Consider the following 12,140-nt stretch of genomic DNA (forward strand, 5'->3'; position numbering starts at 1 on the left):
GACTTACCTCAGCAGATGTCGCCATAGTTTGGTGACTTGTTAGAAACTACAAAGGTGCTAGTATCTAAAGTTTTTATAACCGGAAGAGCCGAATTGTTTGTACAGTTTATGAAGGAAAACTCAGGGCATTTAAGTAACGATCGTTTGGCAGTTTCGCGTATGCTGAACGCTGCACGTTTTGTGACACGGCATGTGTTCATGCGCGGGGTGGGTCGCGGTGATCGGCGACTCGGGTCAACTCGGGTCGCGCGGATGGCGCAGATAATCCTGGACGAGGCTGGTGTGCGGGTGGCGTGTATGGCTTTGTGCTGGAGTGCTCCGCTGCCGCCGGTGAGTCAAACGTGAAACGGTAACGAAACGTAGTGCAGATTTGATACGGAACTTATTGCGTCTTGATTTGTGTCATTTGGTTGCCAATCGGTTATAAACCGATGCTCATGTTTTAGCCTTTATGGCATATCGCCTGCTTCAGGTACGGCCGGGCGACAATAATGTGGTATGGAACGGGTCTTTGATGTCGTGCGAGGTATGTTGCTTGTTGGAAGGTGATATGACTTAAAAACTCTGTTCATTGTCATTCGTTATGTCAAACTGTTTAAATTTTGAGCCCCACGTGTTGCCTAAGGCGAAACTGTGGAATGTAGTGATGTTCCGATAACCTGATTAGTGATTGACGTTAAAAAGGTGCACGATGTCTCTTGCCTCTCTGTTTTGTTAAAAATCGGTTTCTGTGCTCCTTTCAATCCCTATTAATACCTACCTATGCTCTGCCCCTCAGTATCGACGATAAAGACCTGTTACGTATGAACACATTCATCCTGGAGCGGGTGGCCGTCGCTACAGTTGAAACCTGCACGTCATTTCAGGTGAGGTCATCAGTTCCTCGTATATTGACCTAGCCCTCGCATGTGTGCGGCGTTTGCCAGCTTCTAATGTGTAGGGGGGGGGGGGTCGGTTGGACCCCCCTTGCCGTTTGGCCCCTGATCGAGCTAGAGCTTCGCGGAAAAAAACGAGCGTGTTGCCCGTGACGAGAGGAGGCTGATGATACCCAATTTTAAGGTCCTAGGCCATTGGTTGACTTTCCAGGTCAGGTCAATGACCCAAAGTCGGGAAAATCGGGACCTGTTTGAAAGTCGTAAAGTGTGGCTTCTAAAGGGTTTTTCGGGGTGCTGATCACGAATATCGTGTTAGTTTTGATCACAGATGATGTCTTTAAGCATTTAGACCAGGTCGGGTCAGGTCAGGTCAGGTCAACCAGTAGGCGTCGTGACGGGTATTCGTAGTACGTGTCAACCGCCTCTGACAGCTTCGTAACATGTTACGAAGCCACCAAAACTACTTCGTAAATGTTCAAATTGTTGCTAAATTCGAATTCAGCTCCAAAAACTAGCCTAGAAACATGTAAAACTCGAAAAAGTGAACCGAGGTCACCAAAGGTCAATGACCTGACCTGACCTTCAGGTGACCTTGAGACCCACCCTAATGCATGAGAGCAACATCAAACCACATGTTTGAACGTTTGAAACCACGAAAAGCTTGCAAACGCGAGGCTAATGCGAGCCGACATACGCGGAATCGCGATTCCGGCCAAACATGGTCTCGGAAAAGAGGTCACAGGTCAAAGGTCATTTGGGTCAGGGTCGTGAAATTTTCAGGGTAGGTGTAAAATTGATAAATGCGAGGGTACTGAAAGTTTCGTCGCGATCGACCGCTTTTACGCGAGTTTTTCGCGTAAAACCATGGGAAGGGTCCCTCCGACCCCCCTGGACCCCCCCTACACATGCGAGGGCTAGATGCAAGCTGAAACACTCATTACAAACTTTACGTCTAGAGACCAATAGGCTGAAACATTGTAAGTTCACCTTCTTGGCCCTGGGTAGGTACCACACTCACTCAACAGAGGGCGCTGAACGCGGCACTAGAGGGAGACACTGTTTTGGTGTGAGGCCCGAGCTGCAGCGGGTGCAATGCCTACAGACCTTAGAGATGACTGATCCCTCGACTGGCATCGTTCAAATGGTAGGCGTGTGGATATCTGAAGGCTAGCTTAGCAGAGTATTTGACGTGCTAGTTTCACCTTGTAAGAGTGCACGCAAAGACGGGTGACAAACGGGCCCGTGGTCCCTCCTTATAAGATTCAGGTGCCCACTTAATCGGCCATAGCCTGACCTTAGTGGGCCCGCGATGTTGGTTCAATGCCTTTTGCAGTGCAGTTGAAATTCCAAGGTGTCCGAAAGCCACTTTTAAATTAGTTGAAATGATGATTGAGAGCCGCCAGGTCACATTTGGACCCCAAGTAGCCATATAAAATTAACACCAAGCCTACACATGCTGCTAAGGAGTCCAGCATATGCACCAAATCCTTAGTTATCCTATCGTAGGCTTTACGTGCGTCAGTCCCAGGATTGCATACAGGATGATACCAATTTGAATAATGATTATAGTTACTCGTATTTCGAGGGTCCCAACACAGTCTGGAGATGCCTATTTAGTCAGTAGAGCCCACCCCAGGCCTGGGGGCAGGTCACAGGTCAAAGGTCACAAGGGTAGGGCCCATGGTAAGCAGACCTGAGCGCCGTATGGAGCAAAGCGAGATTCTATTGCGTAGCTCTGTTCGACCGGGGCCCGTTAGAGTGTGGGTCTACATAGTCAGACTCAGAATGGCGTGCCGCTCACATTCAAAAACCCTGTGTGATTGTCTAGGCTGCCGGAGGAAGACGGCTCTCAGTCAAATATGCATTCGTATCTTATGTTTATGATTATCCTTACATGTCCTAGCATATATTTCACGGCCCCACTAATATTTATTACATTCATTTGTTGGCTCAATTTGTTAAAACGTTTACGGTAAATTGTCCATGCAATACCTACTAACAAAAGATGCTACACAATAACCTATTTATATCAAAAGCTGCTGTTGAACAGAAGCTCCCACACACTCATTACGTCGGTCAAACTAAATACATTCAAAGACTAGAAGTAAACGACAGTGAGAGTCAGTAATGATTATAGGCTACAGCTTTGTCTCACGGGAAGTTCCACATCAAACGTGCACGCTAAGTGCTTCGCCAATTAAGGCCTCACCTACCGTCCTTAATGTAGTGGTCCGGCCGGGGCGGGCCGGCCCTTAGCCGAATCTAGGGCAGTGCAGATACGCTGCACAGTAGAAACCCGTGCACTGAGTGAGAGTGAGTGCCTGATAAGCGGCGCACGGGCTGGCCAGTCCGCCCTGCCCCGTGCTGGCGCCGGGTTTTGCGCGAAAGTCCAGCGGCGCACTCCGGCTGACCTGACCGGTCCCTCGGCAGCGCGGTGAAAGCCGCCGATTTCTGGATTCATATAGACGCGCCTGCGCCCACCTTCTGCACGGCAACTGATAGTGACCTGCTGATCGGTCACCGCTGTCGTGATACTACTGCTCTCCTCACGATTGTCCTCTGATGAGCTCTGAGAGCTATTCTGGGAGCAGCTAGCAGACCGGGCGGCCGCGCGGTCCCGTGGCGCACCTCGCCGTGCGCGCCACCACCGCCGCCGCGCCGGCCGCTCCGTCGAAGGAGAAACTCGCGGCGGCTGGCCGGCTCGGCGGGACAAAAACACGCCCGAGGCGGGCGGCGCGCGCAGCTCGGTTTCACTTGTCTCCGAGCGTGGTCGAAAGCAAAAGTAATGACGCTGCCCGTGGGCAGGTTTCGCTTTTCATATCGGAGCCGCGCGCCGGGACGGGCTGGCGAGCCATGTGTAGGGAGCTGCTCGGGTGGACGGGGCTGAGTGGGGAGCTGCTAGGGTGGAGGGGAATGAGTGAGGAGCTGCTGGGGTGGAGGGGAATGAGTGGGGAGCTGCTGGGGTGGAGGGGAATGAGTGGGGAGCTGCTGGGGTGGACGGGATTGAGTGGGAGGCTACACTGGAGTGCATGAGACGAGAGCTGGAGCAACTTGGAAAGATGGGGCTAGGGGGATCTGAATAGACTACCAAGTACCGCAAACACGGGAAAATGCGTGAAATTTTGTTTATATCGGGCTGTGAATATCTGACAACGAAGACACCTTAAAATGCCCTTAAAAGTTTCCCTTAACGTTTCCATCCCACGCTTGCTCGAAAACAAGACGACCTATATATTCGGAACGAGTATGACGCCGAAAGTGCATACTGCATACCGAGGGATGAAGATAACGCAGGGTCGTCTCTAGCCTCACTCGCAAGTCGCAACTGACAAGCCTTTCATGCTAGCATTACCGGTGAAGTTTTTGCGGGGACAACTGGCCCTTCGCCCGCTCTCCGGGGCCTTCTGGACAGGAGGGCCATGAGCTGGAGACCTTTAACCTTTGACCTATGGTCGGTCATTAGTGATCTGTGACCTGTCAGAGGGGTCACAGCTGAGGGGCTATCGGTACCCATCAGCACCCAGCAGGGATCCGTGATCTCTCCAGCAGACGAGCCGTTACCTGTCTTCGTTAATGACGGATCAGTCATAGCTGACTGTTTTAGATGACGTGTTCCTTTGTCTGGCATTTGATGTCTGTCGGTTAGTCGGTCATCTCCATAAGCGCGGTCAGGGTTGAGAAGTAAGACGTCGTTAGTAAGACGTAAGAAGTAAGACGTCGAAGGGATACGGGGTTGCATGGGTGGTAAGACAGTCTTGGCCTATGCACTGCAGTTCCACCTCAATAGACGGTCGAGGGGAAAAGTCAGCGGGTCACCCCTCCCCCCTCCCCTCCTTGCCTGGAGCCCAGACGGCACCGTTATACAGTGGATGATGCAACAGCGGGTCCGCGAGACGGCGGTGGCCGGCCCCAGCCGACTGACCCACACCACCGTCGGTCCACCCCCGCCGAGACGGCACAACTGGGACACTGACGTCACACACAGACCGTGCTGACGTCACTGCGCGTCTCGGAGCGGTGCGAACCGTCCTTACGGCGCCGTGTAAAACACTTACCGGCGGGGTGTCGCCATACGCGTCCATCAGGCGTGTAGAACCGGATCGACGGCCGCTAATCCTATCCGACGCGGAGCGATTTGAGCGAGGCTTTTGGTATGGAAACCGTTTTCTCTATCAAGAAGCGGGAGAGAGATTCTGAGGGTGTGGGCTAGGCTTACTACGGCGTTGACAAGGGTGTTAAATTAGTAGGGCCTGTTGTTATGTAAGGGCTGGGTGCTGCTATAGTGATAAATCAAAGTTTCACTTGCAATTAAAAATGTGAGGCTTACTTTCGTTGCAGCGGTGTACGTCCTTAATTGGATGCTTCGTGATACATTTGTTGCATTAGTTATTTCATAAACAGAAACAGTTTGCTCATGGTTTATTCGAAGTCGTAACATGGTGCGATGTGGACGTAACACACGAATTCCAGAGAGAGTCGTAAGGATACGCACTTCACGCTAAGCCTTCGCTCCGGCGAGGCGCCTGGAAATGCACTGGATGTTGTTCGGAAAGCTCAAGCTAACTGTTACGCCAATAACGAGCAGGTTGACTACTACCTATATAACAGGACTGGTCGACTTGACCAGTGTATGAAACGGCTGGTAACATTGAAAATGTGTACGCCGCACAATTAAATAATATCCGGGTACGCACAGGCCACATCAAACAATAGAGGTCATTTAAAATTTAAAAGGACAGTCAACTCTACGTAGCGGACTGGTGTCACAGGATTGTGGGGGAAAAAGTAAAAAAAAGCTAAGGCTGTCCGTCATATCCATATACTTAAGTAGGGTACCAGCCTTTTCTCCTGCAGCGACGTCGTTAGAGTAATGATAAAGGCGCCTCGGTCATTCAACGGGATAAAGGATCACTGGTGTGAACGTACAACAACACAACTCGGAGTATCAGCTACCGCAGCACACAACAACTGTACAATAATGGTAACGTTTCCGGCTTTCTCAGCAGACACCGCACGGCGTCTGATAGGTGTCTGCGAGCCGGCAGAGTACGCTGTCTGAGACGACACTTCAGACAAAATAATCACACAACATACAAGAACCAGGACACATCACAACACATGCGTAGAACCACACAGCTACGGGAGCATTAGCGTGTTATCTGTAACAGTTAATGGAACTTAACAGGAACAAGAAGTTAATGGAATTGTCAAAATTAGGAATGATCAGCAAAAAGCTGCATGTACACGAAAAAGTATGTAGTCTTATTGCACATTTCAGGGAAGAGTTCGTCATCTGTACACACGTTAATGTTCCACTCTCGAACAGTCCGTGCTCACAACAGCAATAGAAACCACTCAACAGTAAGACACACAAACATTTCACTACTTTGAGACAGAAATCTCTAATAATTTACAGGGTAAAAACGGCCAGACACGCCGCTGATATAAATATCCACCATCACCTCGTAAGATGCGACAACCACTCAAAACAGCCGTGCACACACCTGCTTCACTCGCTTAGCAGATCAGAAAAACACCAGCGCACCATCGCACGTGCGCACCTCTTCTCCGCACCTGAATCACAACTGCCGAGAGAACGGCCCACAACCCGCCTGCCAGCACGGAGCGGCGGGGTCGGGCGCGCGAGAACGGACCGGGTCGGTAGCTCCGCCACCCGGCCGTCTCGATGCACCACGCCGACCTCACCGTCACTGGAGAGGCGAAATAAATAGGATAACGATCCGCCTGCCTGTCTCCGGGTTTGTACTATCCGCTCCGCCGGTGCACACCGTGATTCACTTGAAGGTGCTCACTCTGGCGGACCCCGGTGCCACACATCCGAGACGACTGCGGGTGAACAGTGTGCTCACGACCCCCGAAACCTTGACGGGGAGGGCAGACAGCACTGTGCCGCACTTCGCCGAACGAACTAAGAAGAACGCAGGTGTCTGTAACGTGCCTATGTCTGAAGATGCTCCCCTGCACGTCTGAGATGTTGAGAGCCGCAACATCCTCTCACTCTTCACCACTGCCCTCATGATCGCTCGAACTACGATAGCCGATTCGCTGAGAACCTCACTTTGAGAATATGAGAACCAACACGACCGCACTCATTCATAACAAGAACAAAAGAACGATTACAAGGAGATGATTCTTTCTCCTGGAAGATAACAACATCACAGTTCTAGGGCAGCGCAAAGTTCCTGAGCTGGCTGCACTACGGTAGCACTTGGGTTTATGGTAACTCATCACCATGGTAACGGTAACTCATCACCTTGGTAACCAGATCGGAATCCTCTCTTCGTTGCGCTGTTTACCTTTTGGCCGGCGCCGGTTTGGGTGTGGTATGAATCTGTATGTGTTTGGCGAGGTGGGCCTTCTGACGGAAGCACTTGTTGCACAGGTCACACTGGAACGGCTTTTCGCCGGTGTGGGTGCGGATGTGCACGGTCACAGAGTACTTGTCCTTGAATCCCTTGTTGCAGATGTGGCAGAAGTGGAGGAGACGCCCCCGGGACGGTGGCGCCTCCCCGTCGGCAGTGGTGCGCTTTGAGTACTTGCGTTTACGCGGCTGGTCCTTCTTCTGACCCATGACGACGTGGCCGTTGGACATGCCGATGTCGATGGTGTTGACGTAGAGATCGTGCGACGTGTCGGCCGAGGAGAGCACCTTGTCCGGCTTGTTGGGACTGCAGGAGCTCGTCGCCTGGTTGGTCTCACACGTGTACGGAGAGGAGGTGACGGCGTTGCTGCCGCCGCTATTCTCCATCATGCTCCGCTGAAAAGTCTGGAAGCCACCGACCGGGAACGAGAGCTGGATCTCCTTTAGGTCGGTGCTTCCTGCGCGCTTCTGCGGGTTGCTGGTATTGCTGTTCCGCTGACCGGAGGGGATGTTTCCCCGAAGCGCACTCTCCAGGATGGAGGCGTTGTCGGAGCGGTTGCTGCCCCACTTCTCCTCCAGACCGCTCTTCTCGGTCGGTTTCTCGGGCGAACCGGGCGGCAGAGTGCCAACAGCGATCTTGAAGCCGCCGTTTTGTGCCACAGAAGTGGCTGGGAATGTGCTCATGCTGGAGGGGGGCAAACCGCATATCCGTATAGGCGTTCCCCCTGCTCCTATGATGGTCGTCGCCGGCATCTCCTCCAGCTTGGTCTGCGGCGGCGCCGGCTCCTCGTCATACAGATAGTCCTGCACCATCTTGTCGAGGTCGACCTCGTTGACCTGCTTGGGGTCGCTGATGTCGCCCATCATGACGTCCGAGTGGAAGCCGTTCAACGTGTGCACTGGGTTCATGGGCTGCAGCGGCTGCAGCGGCTGCAGCGTGATGAGGTCGTCAGACGAGCTGATGACGTCCGACGGGTTCACCGGCTTGATGGCCTCGTCCGAGATCATTGAGGTGAAGAGCAACGTGTCGGGACTGCTGAAACTGTCCGGGGAGCGGTTGCCGGTGTCTGTGGTAGTCACCTGCTTCACCTGCTGTGTGTCGCTGCCCCAGAGCGGGTCACACGTCTTTTCCTTGTTCTCGTACAGCCACTCCTTGACCTCTCGTGTGGTGACCGGCCCGCCACCATCACGGTCCCACATGACCCCATCACCACCGCCGCCGCCGCCGCCGCCGGCCGGCTGCGTCTTGTTCACCAGTGAGTTGATCCAGTTGCCCAGATCAGACGATACGTCCATGTCGTTCTCTATGTCATTGTTGAGAGAGCACAGGTCGAAGAAGTCGTGCGGATCCTCCACCTTGACCGGCAGCAGCTCGGATGGAACGCTGGACGTGACTACAGAGTTGGACAGCTCGACTTCGTTTTTCCTGCCAGAGAAAAAGAGAAGAGGATTGTTAGAAATCCGTTCGGCTCTGAAAGCCCACACAGTACCGAAGAAAAGAGCTAAAAGAAATTAAATATGTGAGAACAGTAGCCGCATGCAGAGAGAACTGTAGATGCAATAAGCTAATTGTGGTGAGGTAAGAAGCCCGTTGAACAATCGTTTGAGTCATTCGCTGAAGTCATGTCATCGTCAGCAACGGTATTGACGTCAATGCACCGTTTGAATATACCGTTCCCTCTGAGAACGGCACAGGGACGCCTTGCACCAGGGGACGCCTGAAAATGTTTTAGGTGTTTCACATAGCTTTAACTTTAGGTATACTGGGCCAGAAGTAAGGCATGCTATCCTGCTGAATTGTTTTGGCTGTGGTCGTTAAATGCCATTCTGCAGGTAGGTAACATACTGCATTAATGAATAATGCTGAGTGTATATCGGAAACTTTTTTTCAGAAGGATACTCTTTGCTGATAGTTTAAATGATGTCATTTATTTTCTTATTTTTATCGTTCATTATAGGATATATATAGTTGTGAAAGTGGCAGGCACCACTTCAAAGTTCAATTCCAGCTAGCATGCCTTTGCCATTATTTCATCGAATAACTGCAGCGCAAATCTATCAGCTGACTGTCATCGATCAGTTGGGTGACATTGGCCAAAGACAAATATCAGTCTTACCCAACTGTCCAAGGTTCGAGTCGATTAACGTCTATCGTGATGGGGTGCTGAGGGCTGACCCCCACGGGCATTTCGGGCAGCGCCCACTGTTATTGTTAGCGACCGCCCCGGCCGGAAGCCTGGGGCACTCACTTTCCCCATCACGCGAATCTCTTCCATGACGGAAGAGCTCGTTTTTGTCGGGGACAAGTCGTGACTTTTCATATGATCTGACCGGCGATAACTTCCACTGGGTTTGACATGCAGGTGCTCGCACGTAGGTCCCGACGGGCGCATCGCCGCCAATTAAACCGGCCGGCATCGGATCAGAGGCATGGCGGTCATAACTCGTAGCGGGACGTGTCGCGATTCTTTTCACCCGTGTGGTTTACGGACGGGTCCTGGTTTAGACCGCCTAACGGGTCTCCTGGGTGAGGAGCGGTCTGTTTTTAGATGGATCGACGAATCGACGTACCGAGACGGACAGACGGATAGACGGACACACGACAAATGGATGGACAGGGAAAAACTGCGAATGGACAGAAGGATACGTCATGTATCTGACAGACCACTTCAGTTCAAAATGACAGCAGTTTGTAACCAACCATTCATGATCTCTACCAGAGCAAGAAGCCACGCATTACGCGTTAGGTAATCAGACAATTTCAAACGTATAAGTAAGGCATGGACGTGGTAAGGCTTTATATAAGGCAAACAAGGCTCCATAAAACAGCATGTGAAAGTTTTGAACAAGAGTCAAAGAGTCACAAAATTCAATTATCGGCCTGATGCACTGCACCTTGGACTCTACATTAGCTGAAGCACTCGGCAGCTGACAGGCCTGTCACGATGACAGCGAGCGTCACATATCTGCGTCGACAAGGGTTTCGTCACGTCCGCACAGAACGTGACCATATGCGGCTCATGAGGCCCCGACATCAGTTCAGCATGTCGTTGACAGCCCAAGTTAGCTGAGTAATCGGAGGCCCCAGCCAGACAAGCGTCTACTCGAGGCACTCCACACGGCCCTCCACCCAGTAAGAGGCAGACGGGTGTTGCGTATCAGCCCGGCAGCCCGGATGTAACTCTTTCCGACGACTATCTGCAGCAATCGAGACGACGAGCAGCGTCGCCCGATCGGCGGCGGCGGGCTGGCCGGTCCGGCGGCGCGCGGGGGTCGTCCCGGCGCCGGCACAGAGTGTTACCAAGGCCGGGTGGTGGTACCCAGCCGCCGCAGCCTCCGGCCGCGCGGGCGTGGCTGCTCGGACCAGGGAGGGGTGTGGACTGTGGGTGGGGCGGCACCGACGGACCACCGACGGTCGTGAGACTGCCGACAGCGCCCGGCCCCGCCGACAGCACCTCGCAGAGGTAACGGGCTGACCCATATAGACCATGACAAATGACCTCTGGGGAGCCGCCGGGTCAGCTGAGCTCGCAGATAACAGGCCTGCGCGCCGGCCCACAAATGATTGCAAAAAGTGCGCAGCGTGTCTGAAGGCTGGACGAGCAAAAACTACGAGCCACCGACGCCGAAATCTCTGAATCGCCTGCGTCGTTACGTTATGCTAAAAAGCAAAAACGTTTCTGCTGGGAGCAAAACAGATTCTGAGCGTAGCCAAAGTGTTATGTAATAGCTCTCATCATCGAAAGAAATATCATGCATGTAGCAACTCTTGTATTGCGTATAATTCGAGACTTGTGTCTGTACGATAGCCGATAGGCTGTCGATTTGGTCTTGTGCTTATAACTGTAAGCTCACCACAAGAATCCGGCAAACGGGTGATACCGGCACAGCCAAAAGACTTTCTGTGCTTGATGCCACCCACTCACCAAACTTTCGCTTCGAACCGGACTGTCCAATACCGGACGCATTTTTTGTCTAAATATGGATATAGCCGCCACAAGCCACTAGATGGATTGAAACTGCCTGTTGGTGAGTTCATTACTAGGAAATACAAAATTCGAATCCGTCCAGTATATTTTAAGCCCTAACGAAGCTGGGTGGCATTTTCCATATACACCCCGTGAAAGAATCGGATCGTGTTTGGCCTGTGAACTTCGCAGACAGACGTGAAAGCAAGATTAGCAAGCATTTGAAATGGCAAACGCTGCTATTGGGTTCTGTCCATTAAAGAGTTCCTATTTCGCGAAGTTTTCGGTTAAAAAATGTGGTCATGCATGACATTTTAATATCAGTAATGATCCAGAGATTGGGTAAAAATAGCAAGGTGGAGATGAGACGGCTCCACCCAGAAACAATATCCCGTTATGTAGCTATAAATACTGTGTAGTATTCCGTTATTCAGCTATGGACTATGATCCTAAGAGGCTTTGGATGTTCTCCTCCCACTCGCGTTCTTTTCAAAGTCAGGTACCGTTTGGATTGCATGGCATTACAACCAAACGATCTGCTGTGTGGATACGTTCAAAGGTCAAAAGCCCTTGCGGCATGGTGGTCCCGGATGGTGGTGGTCTCAGCTCAGCGTGAATACCGATACAGCCCAGATTACGAGATAACCAACGGTCTAATACCACAGTGGCTCCTCAGCAACCAACAACGTCCTTAGTGTCCGACAGTGCAATCACGGTAGTTCTCAAATTAGATCAAGTATTATCGTAGTTCTCCTCACTCTGCATCGCTCTGCTGGACGCCGTCGACCAACACGTCACAGTGCATCATGCCGTAACGAACCGCTGCCGGCCGCGTCACGTCACACTGCGTCACGTGCCTGTGGCGGCACGTGGCCCTCCGCCGGCTCCCTGCGCCGACTCTCACTTTTAACGAGC

The 12,140-nt window shown here is 52.1% G+C and overlaps 1 protein-coding gene across 2 annotated transcripts in view; it reads right to left on the minus strand.

Moving 5' to 3' along the window:
- Window positions 1–5,279: 5,279 nt before the first annotated feature.
- Window positions 5,280–12,140, minus strand: part of LOC122371583 (ichor-like) — a 34,295-nt gene continuing 27,434 nt past the window's right edge. For both annotated transcript variants that reach the window (XM_043348009.1, XM_043348008.1), the window contains exon 2: window positions 5,280–8,683. In XM_043348009.1, the coding sequence (XP_043203944.1) occupies window positions 7,189–8,683 (1,495 nt within the window). In that variant the 3' untranslated portion in view covers window positions 5,280–7,188. The remainder of the gene's footprint in view (window positions 8,684–12,140) is intronic.

This window comes from Amphibalanus amphitrite, unplaced genomic scaffold (assembly GCF_019059575.1).
Source record: "Amphibalanus amphitrite isolate SeventyFive unplaced genomic scaffold, NRLGWU_Aamphi_draft 001260F_arrow, whole genome shotgun sequence".
NCBI classification, from domain to species: Eukaryota; Metazoa; Arthropoda; class Thecostraca; order Balanomorpha; family Balanidae; genus Amphibalanus; species Amphibalanus amphitrite.